Source organism: Phyllobates terribilis, unplaced genomic scaffold (assembly GCF_046119375.1).
Source record: "Phyllobates terribilis strain yellow unplaced genomic scaffold, ASM4611937v1 Scaffold_520__1_contigs__length_1232081, whole genome shotgun sequence".
NCBI lineage: Eukaryota > Metazoa > Chordata > Amphibia > Anura > Dendrobatidae > Phyllobates > Phyllobates terribilis.
The window spans coordinates 624,797-644,656 of NW_027363280.1; the positions used below are offsets into that span (position 1 = coordinate 624,797).

General features: G+C 43.8%; 1 protein-coding gene across 1 annotated transcript in view; it reads left to right on the forward strand.

Moving 5' to 3' along the window:
• Nucleotides 1-18,996, forward strand: part of LOC141231542 (protein ELYS-like) — a 120,995-nt gene extending 101,999 nt beyond the window's left edge. Inside the window, exons 32-34 of the mRNA XM_073667726.1 lie at nt 13,307-13,446; nt 13,540-13,646; nt 18,579-18,996. Coding sequence (XP_073523827.1) covers nt 13,307-13,446; nt 13,540-13,646; nt 18,579-18,759 — 428 coding nt within the window. The 3' untranslated portion in view covers nt 18,760-18,996. The remainder of the gene's footprint in view (nt 1-13,306; nt 13,447-13,539; nt 13,647-18,578) is intronic.
• Nucleotides 18,997-19,860: the final 864 nt, after the last annotated feature.

Below are 19,860 nucleotides of genomic sequence, written 5' to 3' on the forward strand. Positions count from 1 at the left end.
TTAGTAGACTCATACTATGTATAGGTGCTGAACTTGTGACATAGTCCCTAACGTGCAGGAGTATTTCAGCCATCTGATATTCTCCATGATAGACAAATACATTTTTTCTTTAAAATTCTTTTTATTAGGAAATTTTTACAGTATAGCGAACAAGGGGTCTGGAAAGGGATGAAGGGAAAGGAAAGGCAACCAAATAAAGGGAAAGAGAAAATGGGGTAGGGAGGAAGAGTAAAGAAAAAGAGAGGGGGAAAAAAAGGAAATGAGGAAGATCGTCTTAACATAATTGCACCACAGTGTTCACATAGCAAGTGCAAAAACAACATAGAATGAAGTATAGATTAAATTCTGGCAAAGTAATAAAACATCATATAAAGAGTCTTCTCTTGCTTGGAGGAAAAATTGCGTTCCAAAAGGACCATTTGGAAAATACATTGATTTTTAAAACCACTTATTTGTTTCATGAATCAAAAGTAAAAATGGAGATCAGAAACTTTTTGTAATATATCTTATTAGAGAAAAATGATTCTTTCTCCACTTATCAGCCACTTTGTTTCCCAGCACTGATGTATTCTCAATACTGATCTGTCTGTGGTGAGATAACAAATTACACTTGCTGTTATAAAAGGGCAGGCAAGGGAAACTGTAGGGAAATAAAAGCCGAAAAGCACATGGGAAATTGCTGCATCTTCTAGTTCAGAGGTAAAAACTGCTGAAAATGCCTGTGCAAGTCATAATGGCTAGAAATAGTGTTCCTAATGTACTGTACCCTCATCAGTTTGTTCTGAAAGGTCACCTGAAAATGCAGTGAAACCATTAGTGTTTCACTTCTTTCTTTTGGGTGTCTGAAACATGTATGGTTTACAAAGCATTGGATGTAAAGTTTACTGTTAATTTGTAGGGGAAAGCTTGTCTACTTGTATATATACTAAAGTATGGCCTGTTAAATTGTATCCTTCAGTTGAGGTTTTAAAACTGTGTATTTGCAGCTAATAGCAATTCCTAACTGTTACAGCAGTTCTGTGCATGTGGGAACTACCTGTAGTACAACACATGGGTGCAGAAATCCCACACATATATTGTTTCATAGACACGCTGCATTCATTTAATCATTTAAAGCTTTGCTAGAGGAACATTTGCGATATTGGTGGGCTCCTACTCTTCATCCATGGCTGTAGTTACGAAACGAGACACAAGATGCAACTTGACCACAGAAGATGTATTGCGTTTTAGAGTTGCTAGAGAAGTATAAGGCCTTAAAGGGAACCTGTCACCCCCTGGGCGATATCAGACCTCTACTATGGGCATACAGGTTATAGAAAAGTGAATCTATAAATACCTGTATGGCCCATAGCAGAGGTCTGATTGCAGAGAAAAGCACTTTAATAAATTCTTTTTTCCACAGGCTTGGTGTCCGGGGGACACCAAGCAATCCCCACCTATCTGCTTATTATTCCCCCAAATCCCCACCTCTCTGCTTAATTATCATATCCCCCCTCCCCTGCACGTCACAGGGCCCTGTGACAGACCCTGTGACGTGCACTGTGCTCCCTGACTTCCGGGCACGCGCAGAGGGCCGCTCACATAGAGCACGCTTTGCTTCATCCCGGCCCCGTCTACCTGTGCTCTGCGCCGCAGGTTTATATTGCGCAGGTGCCGGAAAGTGACAGTGACCCCCGGCGCCTGCGCAATAGAACCCTGCAGCACAGTGCACGGAGAGTCGAGGCCGGGATGAAGCAAAGCGCGCTCTATGTGAGCGGCCCTCTGCGCGTGCCCGGAAGTCAGGGAGCACAGTGCACCACACAGAGTCCTGTGACGTGCAGGGGAGTGGGGGGATATGATAATTAAGCAGAGAGGCGGGGATTTTGGGGAATAATAAGCAGATCGGTGGGGATTGCTTGGCGTTCCCCGGACACCAAGCCTGTACAAAATAGAATTGATTAAAGTGGTTTTCTTTGCAATCAGACCTCTGCTATGGGCCATACAGGTATGCATAGATTTATTTTTCTATACCCTGTATGCCCATAGTTGAGGTCTGATATCGCCCAGGGGGTGACAGGTTCCCATCAGACCTCTACTATGGGCCATACAGGTAGTATAGAGTTACTTTTCTATAACCTGCATGCCCATAGTAGAGGTCTGATATCTCCCAGGGGGTGACAGATTCCCATCAGACCTCTACTATGGCCATACAGGTATGTATAGAGTTACTTTTCTATAACCTGCATGCCCATAGTTGAGGTCTGATATCGCCCAGGGGGGGTGACAGATTCCCATCAGACCTCTGCTATGGGCCATACAGGTAGTATAGAGTTACTTTTCTATCACCTGCATGCCCATAGTAGAGGTCTGATATCACCGGGGGGGGGGGTGACAGGTTCCCATCAGACCTCTACTATGGGCCATACAGGTATGTATAGATTTACTTTTCTATACCCTGTATGGCCATAGTAGAGGTCAGATATCTCCCAGGGGGGGACAGATTCCCATCAGACCTCTACTATGGGCCATACAGGTAGTATAGAGTTACTTTTCTATACCCTGCATGCCCATAGTAGAGGTCTGATATCACCGGGGGGGGGGGGTGAGAGGTTCCCATCAGACCTCTACTATGGGCCATACAGGTAGTATAGAGTTACTTTTCTATCACCTGCATGCCCATAGTAGAGGTCTCATATCTCCCAGGGGGGACAGATTCCCATCAGACCTCTACTATGGCCATACAGGTAGTATAGAGTTACTTTTCTATAACCTGCATGCCCATAGTAGAGGTCTGATATCTCCCAGGGGGGGACAGATTCCCATCAGACCTCTACTATGGCCATACAGGTATGTATAGAGTTACTTTTCTATCACCTGCATGCCCATAGTAGAGGTCTGATATCACCGGGGGGGGGGGTGACAGACTCCCATCAGACCTCTACTATGGGCCATACAGGTATGTATAGATTTATTTTTCTATACCCGGTATGCCCATAGTTGAGAGCTGATATCGCCCAGGGGGTGACAGGTTCCCTTTAAATGTCTGTTTTATTTCATCAGCATTTTGAATCTGACATTCCTCAGTTTTTGGTCATTATGTCCCTTTTTACAGTCAGTGTTTCAGCAGTAATTTTCTTGTATGCATTAAAAAAATCACAGCCTTTTCTACCTTCCAAATGTTAAAAACTGCATATTGATAGCATTTTCAGATCCATATATTTGTATTGATTGGATTTTATCCGTGATTTTAAACAAAATCAGACACACAAAAACGTGATCCTCACCATAGACTATTAGGCTATGTGCATATGTTGCCATTTTTGCTGCGTTTTTCAGTGCAGATTTGTCACAACCTGAAGGATTTCCTGAAGCCAGCAAAGTGAATGAGAATCCTGAAGTCTCATGCAGACATTGCTTATTTGTGACTTGCAGATTTGGTGCAGCTTTAAATCTGCAGCATGTCAATTATTTCAGTGTAAGGGTACGTGCGCACAATCAGTAATCGCTGCGGATTGGAAGCAGCGCACTAGCGCTGCGTGCAATCCGGAGTGGCCAGATGTTACAGTATAGTGGATGGGATTTCAAGATATCCCATTCCCACTATGCGTCTCTGTGCACCTGCGGATCACCCTCGGACATGCGGTGCGTCTTTCCAGACCACAGCATGTTAATTTCTCTTGCAGAGCAGGCTAGTCTCCGCAACAGAAATTAGATCACTACAATTTATTGATTGCGGTGAATCCGCATGGTTCAATTTACACATGCGGATTCACCTGCGTGCAGCGATTTGGACGCAGCATAAAGTATGCTGCTTTCAAAGTGTTGCCAGTCCCAACCGTGTGCACATACCCCTAGGCTGTGTGCACATGTTGCAGATTTAGTGCTTTTTTTTTTTGCGGGTTTTTTTGTGCGCAAATTTGTGATTAAAACCTGGTGCTAGCAAAGTGAATGAGAAACCTGAACTGTCATGCACATGTTGAGTATAGAAAATAATCTGCAGCATGTCAATTCTCTGTGCTTTTTTGCCTGCGTTTTTCAACCATTGAATGCACTGAAAAAACTAGGCAAAATCGCAACATTTTTGATGCTGCGTTTTCCTGCCAAGAGATACAGAATTTTCTGCACCAAATACCCTTAGGCTGTGTGCACACTGTTCGTTTTAGCAACATTTTTTCCGCTAAGAATTGGGCAAAAAACGCTAGTCAGGATTTGCAATGCGTTTAAAACTGCTGCATGTCAACTTTGTGTGGTTTTGCCTAATTCCCTTTGCCCATGTCACTTGTAAACAATAATAAACCACTATATACTCACATATCTGCCATAATCCCGAGTGTCCCACGGCAATCAGATCATCCAGCAGCCAGCGATACACTGACAGGAGTGTGATCGCTCCCGGCAGTGTATAGCGCTGATCTGCCGGGAGACAGGTCACCAGAGTTCAATCAGCTGATGAGCTCCAGTGACCTCACTTACTGCACCGTTGCTGTGTCAGAAAATTCTCATGCAGCAGTGGTGCCGTGAGGTCACCAGAGCTTATCAGCTGATTGAACTCCGGTGACTTCTCTCCCTGCAGCTCAGTGCTGTGCACTGTCACAGGAGCGATTTTATACTCCTGTGTCCATGTATAGCCTGCTGTGACTGCTCTAGAACTGACCCAAATCTTCGTGGGACACTGTGGATAATGTCATCACCTCGAACAGATGAGGGATATGGTTGTGGTTTTATTTTATTTTTTTCAGGTGACTGGCTTCAGCGGATTGGACGTTAGGTGAGTATTTTTATTTTCTGTTTCTTTTACAGATGACAATGGCTTCAGGGGATTAGGCGTTAGGTAAATATAACTGTTTATTTTTAAATAAATGATTAAAACCGTGTGGACTTTTATTTCAAATAAAGGATTTTTTTCAGTCCGTGTGTTTTTCAAAACCATACTATGTGGTTAGTAATGGGGGTGTCTTATAGACGCCCGGTGTTACTAACCTGGGCTTCATGCCAGCTGCTAATGCAAGGCTGACATGAACCCCAACATTATTACCCCACTTGCCACCGCCACAGGGCAAGTGGGAAGAGCGGAGACTAAGCACCAGATTTGGCGCATCTTACGGATGCGCAATTTCTAGGGCCGCTGAGGGCTGATACTATTAGCCTCGGAGGGAGCCAGTATCCATGGCCCCTTCCTTGGCTATTAATATCTGCTCACAGCTGTCGGTTTAGCCTTTGCTGGTCAGATTTTATATGGGGACCCTACGTCAATTTTTTTCATTGGTCCCTCTTGTATCTAGCCAGTAAACGCGAAGGTAACAGCTGTGGGCTGTTAATAGGCAGGGAACATTTTTGGCTAATTGCCCCTTCCCTGGCTAGTAATATCAGCCCCCAGGTTTCCCTCTGCTGGATATGAAAATGACGCGGGTGCCCACACCATTTATTTTACTTAATTCATTTTATTTCATAAGAAATCCCATGCCCACTGCTTGTTTTTGACGCTGTGTAAACTCACCCGCAGCATGTCAATTTGCAGATTTTGACCGATTGAAATGTCATTACATGCAGTGGATCCACATGTACTGACAAAACAAGTGCAGCATTAGAATGCAGCATTTTGGGCGTAGTCCAAGCGCGCTGCTGGTTCCTGATCGTGGGGACGTGCCCTAAAGGCTTAACCAAACAGCTGTGAGCTGTTAATAGCCAGGGGACATATTGGCCTAATAGCTCTTTCTAAGCTAAAAAATACCAGCCCTCCGCTGCCCCAGAAATGACACTTCATATTTAATGTTCCAATTCTGGCACTTAGCCCAGATTCTTCCTGATGCATCAGGGTAATGGGATTAGGTGTCGCTGACATAAAGCCCAAGGTTTAGTAATGAAGAGGTGTCAGCCAGACACCCTTATTACTAAACTTGTAAGTAAACAGTGAAATAAACACACACGCCAAGAATAAAACACTTTCTTTAACCCCTTCACGACATGCTCCGTACATGTACAGCGCATGTCGTGTCTCCCCTTTTGGTGCGGGCTCCGGTGCTGAGCCTGCACCTTTCCGGGCAAATGACCGCTGATCTGGACATGCCCCTAACAGCCGCAGGTGGAATCACGATCTACCCGCAGCTGTTAACATGATAAATGCTGCTGTCAAATTCTGACAAAAGCATTTAACATGATCATGCCGGAAGCGTGTCACATGATCGGGGGTCTCCGATGGGTTGTCATGACAACCCGGAGTCTACAGGCGACCTCTGTGGTTGTCATAGCCAATCTGCAATGAGCGGCGGTCGGCGTTCACAGCCGATGAGCAGTTTTGTTACACATAGCGGGACTAATGCCCTGCTATGTGTAACACAGGTGATCGGAAGATGGAGACTATTGAAGCAAGTAAAAAGTAGAAAAAAAATGTTTTTAAAAGTTTAAATCACTCCCACCCCCACTTTTGCCCTATTCAAAATAAAACCATAAAAAAATCAAATATACACATATTTGGTATCCCGCTTTCAGAAGCGCCCGATCTATCAATATAAAAAAAGTGTTCATCAGATCGGTAAATGGCGTAACGAGAACAAAAATCCAAATGCCACAATGAAATTTTTTTTAGTCGCCGCAACATTGCAATAAAATGCAATAACAGGTTATCAAAAGATCGTATCTACACCAAAGTGGTATCAATAAAAACATCAGCTCGATGCACAAAAAATAAGCCCTCACCCGGCCCAGACCACGAAAAATAAAGTCTCGACTGGTCTCGGAAAATGGCGCCTTTTTTTTTTTTTTTTTTTTTTTTTATAACAAAGTTTGGATTTTTTTTTCCACTCAAATAAGAGAACATATACATATTTGGTATCTACGAACTCGTATTGACCTGTAGAATCATAATGGCAAGTGAGTTTTAGCTTTGAGTGAACATGGTAAAAAAAAAAGGCGGAATTGCACTTTTTTGCAATTTCGCCGCACTTGGAATTTTTTTCCTGTTTTTCAGTACACAATATGGTAAAACCAATGGTGTCGTTCAAAAGTGCAACTCGTCTTGCAAAACACAAGCCCTCACATGGACATGTTGAAAAAAAATAAAAGTTATGGCTCATGGAATAAGGTGCGCAAAACCAGAGAAGGGTTAAAGCGATGTCCCACGTATCTTTTTTCAAATATCTTTAGCTCCAAAAGGCATTCCTTGCTGTAAAAAAAAGCGCATGCAAAAACCGTGCTTTTTTTCTGCCAAGAGATGCAGAAATATCTGCACCCAAATACTGAACGTGTGCACATACACTTATGGCTGCATGATCTATTTGTGATTATGGAGACCATGTTAAACAGATGTCTGAATGAGACTTTACTGGTTCATCTAAGGCACCAAGTTTTAGGTTTAGCATAGTTTTGTTTAAACATTATCTTACAGTTAGAATGATAAATGTTACATTTGTGTGCTGATTCCCAGTTACTCTGCATCATCACCCAGAGCCGCACTAACGGCTCAGCTAGTTCTGTGCTGTCATTTTTTCACTGAATTTTATGTACATGCATAAGAGACAAAAGGACAGTGAAAAAAGCGCACCAAAAAACAAGCAAAAAAGCAAGAAAATCCTGAACAAACCTCCTGGCAAGAGATCAGGTTTTGCTGCAGAAAAAAAAACCACGCAGCAAAAAACGCAATGTGTGAACATAGCCTCATCTAAATTGTGTGTAAAACTCCATGTTCACACTGGAGAAGCCGCCCCAGGAAGCTTTATGGAGCAGATTTGATGCCTCCGACACCTACTACATATCTGCTGCATGTGAGCAGAACTCTAGCTATTTGAGTGCCGCTCATTTATGTAGAATGTAACTCTGGATCAATAATCGGGATAATTAAGTGGCATTTACAAACCAAACTTTTCTTATGTTATCAATAATGGGTGAACCTACACTTCTGGCTACATTAATTTGTGAAACCTGATGTGGAAGAAACCAGTTTGTTCCAATCTTGTGTCTTCAGGTCCAACAAATAAACTAGAAAAAAAGCCGCTGTGTTGCTGTTTTCATAAATTTCAATCTTTGTGCTCCATGGGCACATTTTTAGCTTTCCAGTACTTTAAAAAACATGGACATACTTGTAACAATAACTGAACATCTATTTCTCACGTAATGAATAGAGATGAGCGGTGTTCGACTAGAACTGTTCGCCAATCTCAAATTCGAGCTGTTTTGGGCGGTGTTCGAGTTGTTCGACGAACCCGAACGATTTGCAAAAAATTCGGCTGTTCGAGGTTATGTTCGATAACTGTTAGTGCACCAAAAGCGTGTCCTGCATGTCTGGTGCTATTTAGAGCACCAATCATGAAGGGATTGTCTGCCACTCACTGTAATGCCACAGCCATGGTGGTTGTGGCATTACAGTGATTGCCCAAATCGATGGGAACAGTGCCAACAGTGAAACATGAAAAGCCGGCAATTCAGCAGCGGCATACACCGGTACCCGACAATTTAGAACCGAAAGAATAGAGCTTCACACATAGATTAGATAGATATAAACATGTCAGCCACATATATACGAAGTACAGTGAAAGTGCTGCTTACTGTACTTGTCATTTAGCGTAAAGGATTTATCAAAAAAAATAATAGTGTTTTCATGCACCGTCTCTTTAAAAAAGCCGGCCGGCAATTCAGCATCTGTACCCAACAATTTAGAATAGAAGGAATAGAGAATCATACATAGATTAGATAGATAGAAACATGTCAGTCACATATATATGAAGTACAGTGACAGTGTTGCTTACTGTACTTGTCATTTAGTATTAAAATAAAGGATTTATTATTAAAAAAATTGGCGTGGGGTTCCCCTTAATTTTAGGCTCTAGCGGAGGTTAAGCAGACAGCTGGGGCAGATGTTTGAAGCCTGGGAAGGGGGTAATACCCACGGAGCTTCCCAGGCTACTAATATCAGCCCCCAGCTGAATACATAGCCTTTACTAGCTATTAAAATGGGGGACCCCCCAAAAAAAATGACGTGGGGTCCCCCCTAATTTAATAGCTAGCAAAGGCTAGGCAGACAGCTGGGGGCTGATATTAATAGCCCAGGAAGGGAGCCATGAATATTTGCCCCCTCCCAGGCTAGAAACACCAGCCGTCAGCCGCCCCAGAAATGGCGCATTCATAGGATGCGCCAATTCTGGCACTTAGCCTCGCTCTTCCACGCTGCCCTGGTGCGGTGGCAGGGGGTAATAGGGCTGGGGTTGATGTCAGCTTATAATGCCAGCTGACATCAAGCCCAGGTTAGTAATGGAGAGGCGTCTATAAGACACCCCCATTACTAACCCCATAGTCAAAGTTAAAAAAACCACAAACACCCAGAATAAAGTCCTTTAATTGAAATAAACACACAATTCTTTATTGTTCTAAATTAAACCATACTTACCATCACGCCCATTCCAGCTGAAGCCAACGATCTCCTGTAATAAAAATAAAATAATAAAGCAACCTCATCCTTACCTTTCCATGGTTCCCACGACAGCTTCAGCTCTGCTACATCGAGATGACAGGCTGGACCGCAGCAGAACGCCGCCATCCAGCCTGTCATCCCACAGACACTGAGAAGCGCAGGCTTGCTTGCGCTCTGCTGTGTCTGGCTGTGACTGCATAAAGATGAGACGAGTTCATGTCCAATGAACTCGGCGCACCTCATGCACGTCACTTACAGCGTGGGAGAATTCTCCTGCACTCAGCACTTCAGCGTGAGAATTTTCCCACGCTGTCAGTGACGTGCATGAGGTGAGCTGAGTTCATTGGACATGAACTCGGCTCATCTGGATGCCGTCACAGCGAGACACTGAGGAGCGCAAGCATGCCTGCTCTTCTCAGTGTCTGCGGCATGACAGGCTGGATGGCAGAGTTCTGCTGCGGTCCAGCCTGTCATCTCGATGTAGCAGAGCTGAAGCTGTCGTGGGAACCATGGAAAGGTAAGGATGAGGTTGGTTTATTATTTTTCTTTTATTGCAGGAGATCGTTGGCTTCAGCTGGAATGGGCGTGATGGTAAGTATAGTTTAATTTAGAACAATAAAGAATTGTGTGTTTATTTCAATTAAAGGACTTTATTCTGGGTGTTGTGTTTTTTTTAAATACTTTACTAGAAATTCATGGCGGTCATGTCTAATACTGGCGTGACCCCATGAATTTTGGGCTTGGGGCCAGCTGATAATACCAAGCTGGCCCTAACCCCTTTATTACCCAGTGAGCCACCGCACCAGGGCCCTGGATGAGTTGGGTACAGCGCCAGAAGATGGCGCTTCTATGAACGCGCCATTTTCCGGGGTGGCTGCGGACTGCAATTTGCAGCGGGGGGGGCCCAGAAAGCTTGGGCCTCCCTGCGCTGCAGATTCCAGCCCCCAGCTGCCTAGTTGTACCTGGCTGGACACAAAAATAGGGCGAAGCCCCACGTATTTTTTTTTTAATTATTTCATGAAATTCATGAAATAATTAAGAAAAAAAGGCCTTCCCTATATTGTTGTGTCCGGCCAGGTACAAATAGTCAGCTGGTGGTTGGGGGCAGCCCGTTCCTGCCTGCTGTACCTGGCTGGACACAAATATAGTGCGAAGCCCCACTTCAATTTTTTTAAATTATTTCAGGAAATTCATGAAATAATTAAAAAAAAATTGCCGTGGGCTTCGCACTATATTTGTGTCCAGTCAGGTGCAGCAGGCAGGAACGGGCTGCCCCCAACCACCAGCTGCCTATTTGTACCTGGCCGGACACAACAATATAGGGAAGCCCTTTTTTTCTTAATTATTTCATGAAATAATTTAAAGAAAATTGACGTGGGGCTTCGCCCTGTTTTTGTGTCCAGCCAGGTACAACTATGCAGCTGGGGGCTGGAATCCGCAGCGCAGGGAGGCCCAAGCTTTCTGGGCCACCCCCGCTGCAAATTGCAGTCCGCAGCCACCCCGGAAAATGGCGCGTTCATAGAAGCGCCATCTTCTGGCGCTGTACCCAACTCATCCAGGGCCCTGATGCGGTGGCTCACTGGGTAATAAAGGGGTTAGGGCCAGCTTGGCATTATCAGCTGGCCCTAAGCCAAAAATTCATGGGGTCACGCCAATATTAGACATGACCACCATGAATTTCTAGTAAAGTATTTAAAAAAAACACAACACCCAGAAAAAAGTCCTTTAATTGAAATAAACACACAATTCTTTATTGTTCTAAATTAAACCATACTTACCATCACACCCATTCCAGCTGAAGCCAACGATCTCCTGAAATAAAAGAAAAATAATAAAGCAACATCATCCTTACCTTTCCGTGGTTCCCATGACAGCTTCAGCTCTGCTACATCGAGATGACAGGCTGGACCTCAGCAGAACGCTGCCATCCAGCCTGTCATCCCGCAGACACTGAGAAGCGCAGGCTTGCTTGCGCTCCACAGTGTCTCTCTGTGAGGGCATCCAGATGAGCCGAGTTAATGTCCAATGAACTCGGCTCACCTCATACACGTCACTGACAGCGTGGGAAAATTCTCCTGCACTCAGCGCTTCAGCGTGGGAGAATTCTCACGCTGAAGCGCTGAGTGCAGGAGAATTCTCCCACGCTGTCAGTGACGTGCAGGAGGTGAGCTGAGTTCATTGGACATGAGCTCACCTTATGCACGTCACTGACAGCGTGGGAAAATTCTCCTGCACTCAGCGCTTCAGCGTGGGAGAATTCTCACGCTGAAGCGCTGAGTGCAGGAGAATTCTCCCACGCTGTCAGTGACGTGCAGGAGGTGAGCTGAGTTCATTGGACATGAGCTCACCTTATGCACGTCACTGACAGCGTGGGAGAATTCTCCTGCACTCAGCGCTTCAGCGTGAGAATTTTCCCACGCTGTCAGTGACGTGCATGAGGTGCGCCGAGTTCATTGGACATGAACTCGTCTCATCTTTATGCCGTCACAGCCAGACACTGCAGAGCGCAAGCAAGCCTGCGCTTCTCAGTGTCTGTGGGATGACAGGCTGGATGGCGGCGTTCTGCTGCGGTCCAGCCTGTCATCTCGATGTAGCAGAGCTGAAGCTGTCGTGGGAACCATGGAAAGGTAAGGATGATGTTGCTTTATTATTTTTCTTTTATTGCAGGAGATCGTTGGCTTCAGCTGGAATGGGCGTGATGGTAAGTATGGTTTAATTTAGAACAATAAAGGATTGTGTCTTTATTTCAATTAAAGGACTTTATTCTGGGTGTTTGTGTTTTCTTTTAACTTTGACTATGGGGTTAGTAATGGGGGTGTCTTATAGACGCCTCTCCATTACTAACCTGGGCTTGATGTCAGCTGGCATTATAAGCTGACATCAACCCCAGACCTATTACCCCCTGCCACCGCACCAGGGCAGCGTGGAAGAGCGAGGCTAAGTGCCAGAATTGGCGCATCCTATGAATGCGCCATTTCTGGGGCGGCTGACGGCTGGTGTTTCTAGCCTGGGAGGGGGCCAATATTCATGGCACCCTTCCTGGGCTATTAATATCAGCCCCCAGCTGTCTGCCTAGCCTTTGCTAGCTATTAAATTAGGGGGGACCCCACGTCATTTTTTTGAGGGGGTCCCCCATTTTAATAGCTAGTAAAGGCTATGTATTCAGCTGGGGGCTCATATTAGTAGCCTGGGAAGCTCCGTGGGTATTACCCCCTTCCCAGGCTTCAAACATCTGCCCCAGCTGTCTGCTTAACCTCCGCTAGAGACTAAAATTAAGGGGAACCCCACGCCAATTTTTTTTAATAATAAATCCTTTATTTTAATACTAAATGACAAGTACAGTAACCAACACTATCACTGTACTTCATATATATGTGACTGACATGTTTCTATCTATCTAATCTATGTGTGAAGCTCTATTCTGTCTGTTATAAATTGTCGGGTACAGATGCTGAATTGCCGGCCGGCTTTTTTAAAGAGACGGTGCATGAAAACACTATTATATTTTTTAATAAATCCTTTACACTAAATGACAAGTACAGTAAGCAACACTGTCACTGTACTTCATATATATGTGACTGACCTGTTTCTATCTATCTAATCTATGTGTGAGGCTCTATTCCTTTTTGTCTAAATTGTCGGGTACCGGTGTATGCCGCTGCTGAATTGCCGGCAGGCTTTTTTAAAGAAAGCGTCTTCTGAGCAGTTTGTCAGCTTTTGGACACCTTTGAAGGTGTTTTCTATGTGTTTCTATGTGTTTTTGTTTGCCTGCCATTGGTTTTAACGGTGTTCGACGGTGTTCTAAGGTGTTCGACGAACAGTTCGACGAACAGTTCCTCGAACATCCCGGTGTTCGACGAACCGAACCCGAACACTACGGGGGTGGCTCAACACTAGTAATGAACTTGTTTGTTCCCTCTGCAGCTCAGCAAACAGCTCTCCTTATTTCTCCCACTAAGACGCCAGCACCAATAGCTTCAGAGTACCTGTTTTCTCCACCATCTCGAAGTACAAGGAGGACAACAAGGACAAAACTCTCTACCAGTGTAATGCTGGAAGAAAAGGTCGGATATCATTGTTTTATGTTGCTGGGCTTTCCTTTCCTTTTACATTGCAGAAAATCTTAAGCCCTAATTATGCGTTTCCCTAATTTTTAGGATGTAACTGTTAAGGAGTCGCATGAAATAGCTCATGTTCCTGACACACCAGAACTAAAGCGACCAAGAGGCAGACCTTCAAAATGCCGAGTAAAGGAAGACGACCAGTAAGTATTTGTTGTAGTGTTTTCCTTCCTTCTTAATTTCGGTAAAATCATCTAACCTGTTACATATATACACACTTTTGGGCCTGATTCATCAATGTGTAACCACCAGAATTCAGCCTTAAAATACCTTAGATGTTGCAGTTTTCACAGCAGTTTTGGCCGCTACACCAAATTACTTGGAACTGGGGCGAGACAGAATATTGTAACACCTGCTTGACAAATTTATTACAAATTGCTCATACCTTACAGCAGAAATGTTACTTCAGTTTGTCTGGATTCGCGATCTAATCCAATTGGAGTCATATTATTAAAATCTAACTATTATTAGTTCTATTAAGAAATAAGGTGATTCTAAATCACAAATATATAGAAATGTTGTACCAAATGTAGTCTGTGAATGCTGTATTAAATATTAGTCTCAATTATGAAAGTCTTCTCCCATGACCGACTAACATTAACTCCCTTTTTTAAAAGTTTGTTCCCATTAATAGTTAGTGGGTCCTATATTATTTGATTCTATACGTTATCTAATCAACCAGTCTCAGTTGTGAGACCATCTATTCCCATATCGCACTCTCATCAGTGGATCATTATTGGTTGGCTAGTAAATATGTAGCATTGAGAGTGATCCAGTTATGAACTCCCTGATCACTTCCTATGTAAGAACAGACTAGCACATTCAAACATTGGCACTGGAGATAAAGCCCTACGCTTTACTTCAATGATTGATTACTGCTTTGAGTATATAAACAGTATAAAATGCGCAGTAATCCATGAGAACGTATTGGCATGATTGCTGGCTGGAGTAGCATATTTGGCAAGATGCATGTCCGTGATGAGGTGTACCGAATTCATAAGGGGTTTGCACATTTTAATTCTGCACACCCATCATTAAGACTGGTGTACAAAATTCCAGTTTTAATGAATCTGGCCCTTTATTCTGACAGGGTAAGTATGCTTAACAGCAGATGCTAAAATATATTTGTGCCACCTCCATGGGATGGCTTCAATAAGGCACATTGGTGATTGACAGCAGTCTTGCGTGTTAGTCTACTTTTCCACTCCTCATCTTTTTTTATAGTCAGTGGCTTTAGGAGCAATGTCCATTACCTTATACTGTTGGGCGCCGTCAGTGTTCATGTCTGGCATTTCAAACATCACCCTTCACCAAGTTATATAGAGAAGTCTATAGAAAGCTATAATAAAATTATTAAACTGATTATGGACTTAAAGCAACTAAACCACTGCTAAGAAAAAAGGACTATTAGGATATCACCTAGGGATCTGCTTTACCAGTAGAATCTGGCATTACTGATTGACGTCTATTTAATAGGAGCAAAATATCTAGGTGGTCTGACCTGATTGCTGAAAATTTACGGATTATAGAATAAAGGGGAAGAGGGAAAAAATACAAGGAATAGGTTTGCAGAAAATAAATGTTTCAATTTTGACAGTTTTTTCTGAACACCTATTTATTAATTCCATTAAAGGGATTGTCTGGTTTAAAATGAAAAGTGTGCAGTCACTCTGTGCGACTGCAGACTTGTGAATCCTCCCAGGGCACGCACTGTGTGTTGTGAGGATTCGTTGTTTCCTGCCCCGGAAACGGCGGTAAGGTACTCTACATGCATTCTCCATGGCAAAACCCATCTAGTGGGCGCGACCTCGCTCAATACAGTTGTATTGAGCGAGGTCGCGCCCACTAGACTGGTTCAGCCTGGAAGCATGCATATTACATACCTGACCGCTGTTCCCGGAGCAGAGAACGGCGAATCTTCGCAGCACACAGTGCGTGCCCTGGGAGGATTCACAAGTCTGCAGTCTCAGTCATACCTGACCACTTCGGCACCCACCATCCGATTCACTTTTCTGCATCGCTGCGTGCTGTTTCTCCGGTCTCTTCACCATAGACCAGTAATTCCATACAAGACCTTATGACATGCAGTGACCTGCGGTCTGGATGTGTCATGAAGTCCTAATCCATAGTGAATAGGCCTTAGAAGCAACGCGCAATGGCAAAAAGAGGAGGATCAGACAATAGCCGGAGAGGTCAGCTTTAATCATGTGTGTTTTTGTTTAACAGGCATACGTAATTAGGGGTCATACGTAAGTTGGATGTTTGGAAGTCGGGGACTTCCTCTATACTACTTAAACTTATTTTGTTGTTCAAAGTCTGGATATAGTGTATCATTAATACTGTAATATATTCACTCATGCTTCTTATACAGATTTCTCCATATAATACACTGTATCAAAGTTCCTGAACATTTCAATTTGTAGGAAATAAAGTGCAACATTGTTCTCTATTGGGTGGCACTTCAATAACTGTCTCAATCATATTGCTATCCTTTAAAGGATCAATACACACTAGCTATTGAACCCGTTCTACGCCCTGGTGGCGAGCATTTTTATTGGTATATGGTCTCCCATGCTGGTATGTCCTGCCCCCTCCTGTCCCCACCATCCTATCCTGGTATGCATGGCACCCCTCATCCCCCAGTCCTGGTATGCATGGCACCTCTCATCCCCCAGTCCTGGTATGCATGGCACCCCTCATCCCCCAGTCCTGGTATGCATGGCACCCCTCATCCCCCAGTCCTGGTATGCATGGCACCCCTCATCCCCCAGTCCTGGTATGCATGGCACCCCTCATCCCCCAGTCCTGGTATGCATGGCACCCCTCATCCCCCAGTCCTGGTATGCATGGCACCCCTCATCCCCCAGTCCTGGTATGCATGGCACCCCTCATCCCCCAGTCCTGGTATGCATGGCACCCCTCATCCCCCAGTCCTGGTATGCATGACACCCCTCATCCCCCAGTCCTGGTATGCATGGCATCCCTCATCCCCCAGTCCTGGTATGCATGGCACCCCTCATCCCCCAATCTTTGTATGCATGGTACCCCTCAGCCCCCCAATCTTTGTATGCGTTCTACCCCTCACCCCCCCCCCCCCAATCTTTGTATGCATGGTACCCCTCACCCCCCCAATCTTTGTATGCATGGTACCCCTCACCCCCCCCCCCCCAATCTTTGTATTCGTGTTACCCCTCATCAGTTTCACTCTGTACGCATACAAAAAAATAAACACTTATACTCGCCTTTCTTCCTTGTGCTCCAGCGCTGCTGTGTCCTGTTCTGCCGGAGGCCGGGGGAGGAGTGCGGCGCGTGCCCATACCGCGCTGTCCGGCGCCATTTTGCTGTAGACACACTGTAAATGTGTCTTCAGTAAAATGCCGCCGGATAGCTCTATGCGCATGTGCCGATTCCGATGTCTCACTCCTGCCCCGATCTCTGGGTCAAGAGAGGCGCCGCAGCAGCGCTCCTCCCGGTCAGGTAAATATGGCGCTGAAGATCGCGGTATGTGTTCAGTGTCTACACATACCGTGATCTCTGGTGCCATACACACTCCTCTTACCTGTAACGGCTGGATGCGTTCTTCTGTCTGGAGCCAGACTGCACAGGCGTGTCGCGCTTGCACAGTCTATCGAGGCTTCAGACAGAGGGACACTTGTAGTGTTATATTATAGATATCAAGTGATGCTTAAAATCGCTTGGAAAAGCGCATGTAAAAACGCTTAAACGCTTCTCCCTGGCAGAAAAACCGCATGTAAAATCTGTATGCCTTTTTCTGCCAGGGAGAGGAAAAAACGCTCAGGAAATTTCTGCTTAAAGTCTGCATCATGGGCACATACCCTTATAGTCCGAAAAATACCGTATTTTAATATTTTATTTAATTAACAAAATAACTTTCATTTTATTCACTTTCTTTACTACCAGACCCTTTTCTCCCCCTTTTTTTCTCATTTATTCTATATTTATTCTAAGTGGTATATGCTAATGTGAATAGTTTAATAACAAAGGTGGGATTTCTGCTCTGAGACTCTCACGGTATGCATACACTAACATTTTACAGTTTTGGGAACACTTATGTACTAAGTGAACTAACATCTGGATGTAAATTTGGTAGTTTGACGCAGTATTGAGAGATGGTGCTCACCAATATGACAAAGGGGATACGGGATTCGAAAAAAAAAAAGTGCCTAACCACGGACAGGCAGGTAGTTGCGATGTACCTTTCTGTTGTGCCCAAAGCAGTCACAGGCTTCTACTGAGGTCACCGCAGCAGAGCAGCAGTTTCTCCTCCTGTTGACAGGACGGGACCACTGGTGTCATGCTGATTGACAGCTGGCTCTCTGCTGCCTATTTGGGGGAAGCCGGCCATCAATCAGCATGACACCAGTGGTCCCGTCCTGTCAACAGGAGGAGAAACTGCTGCTCTGCTGACAGGGGGAAGCAGACTCTCCAGCAGGAGCGGTCAATGACCGGCGCCGGGTACAACAGGCAGGTAGTAGCCTGATTCAGCAACTTCATTCCTATTTTTAATGTCCCAGATATCCCCTTTAATGAACTTAATGAAATGGTTTGCTCTCTGTCCTCCACACTACTTTCTCCAAATGTATGAGCTATATGGACCTACTCTGCTGTCTTTACCAGAAACGTCAAAGGGCTCGTTTGATATGATTCTGTATATATTTGCATTTTAGACACATTGAACATAGTAAGTTTTGGCTAATAAGTTTTAGAAGGGGCACAGTAAAGGATATTCAGATGTGACTTTTTTCACATCTGTGGTGCAGTTTCCATAAGTAACTGCAACCACTACCCAGTGTCAGATTATTTATTTGACCTCAATAGCACCCCCCACTGGCCTTGTTGATTTCTAATGGGCACTGTTGTGGTGTTCCTCACTTTTGATAGTGCTGCATGCAGAGTTATTCGTCCTGTGTCTACTATGTGTCTGCTATGGCAATCCGTGATGCAGAGCCATACCTGTATACATAGAAAATGTTAACACATCGTTGTTCACTATAGGCATGTAATGTACTTACTACTCCTGTGCACTTCAACTTGTTACTTCTGGAATATTATAGGGCAGAAGATCACCCTCCTATAAAGATTCAGCTGCTGTCACCCCCAGAAAAGGCAACTGGTGATTCAGAAAGTACAAAGCCTTCATCTTTAAAATCTAAAGCTTCTGATCGAAAGCAGTCCAGGAAAACCAGGAGAAGGAAAATTATATCAAAACCAGTCAATCGCAGGAACATCAGATGATTGATGAACGTTGTTGATTTTAATGTGCTGTGTAAAATAAAATAAACTGTGTAAAATATTAAAATCGGCTCACTGGGAAGAATAATTTATATAAATTATTGTAAATGGTCTTAAAAGCTTGAAGTTTAATATTTCATTAGAATTTTCTTCCCAGACATTTTTTCTATTTTGTATCGTTTTGTAAAAAATGTATCTATAGCTTCTTAATATGTTAAATAAATGAGAGAATTAACAATATTTTACTTTTATTATAAAACTCAGTTTCATTTTCTTAACTTAATCATTGTTTTCCATAATGACTCTCTGAAATTTACTGCATCCTTGACCTTTTTAAGGCAAAGGCCATAAATCCACTTAATGTAAATGTTGCATTTTTTCTGATGTGTTATTTTGTGCACAGAAAGTCTGCTACATTTTAAAGGAACATTCACACGGTTTTTGAAAGTTGGTCCATTAAAAAAAACCTGCAATATCACTTAAATGCTTGAGACTCTTCCTATTCATTTCTATTGTAGAACCGGTTTACTGTTTCTATATGCAGTTTTTTTCCGCTTCAGGTTTTAAAAAATGTTTGGTGGAATAAAAGTGCATGACACTACTTTTGAAGTGGCTTCTGATGACATCCGATCCAAACTACTGGACACTGTGAATCAAATAGCTGCAACAAAGTAAAAGTTTTCAAAACACTTCAATAACTCTTCAAAAATACTTACAAGATTGTCCCATAAACAAAGTGTATTTTAATCCATGTCTATTGGTATAATAATAAGTTCCACAATTTGATTTGTTAAAATGTTCCTGTGCTGAGATAATCTTATAAATGTGCACCTGCTACATACTATTAAATGGCTGTGTCTGATCATACCACAGCACCTTGCCAGGGAAGGATACAAAAAAGTATACGGACAGGACAGCATGGGATTGCAGCGGATTCTTTTTGTGAGGCAAAACATTTCCTTACCTGTTTTATTACAGGAATCCGTTCTTTTGCTGCGTCTCTAGCACTCTGCTCATATTGGAAATCAAGTCAGTGACACCTAATGTCAGCTTACTTGATTTATGATGAACTCCACACCCACGCACAAAGACGGCCACACACTG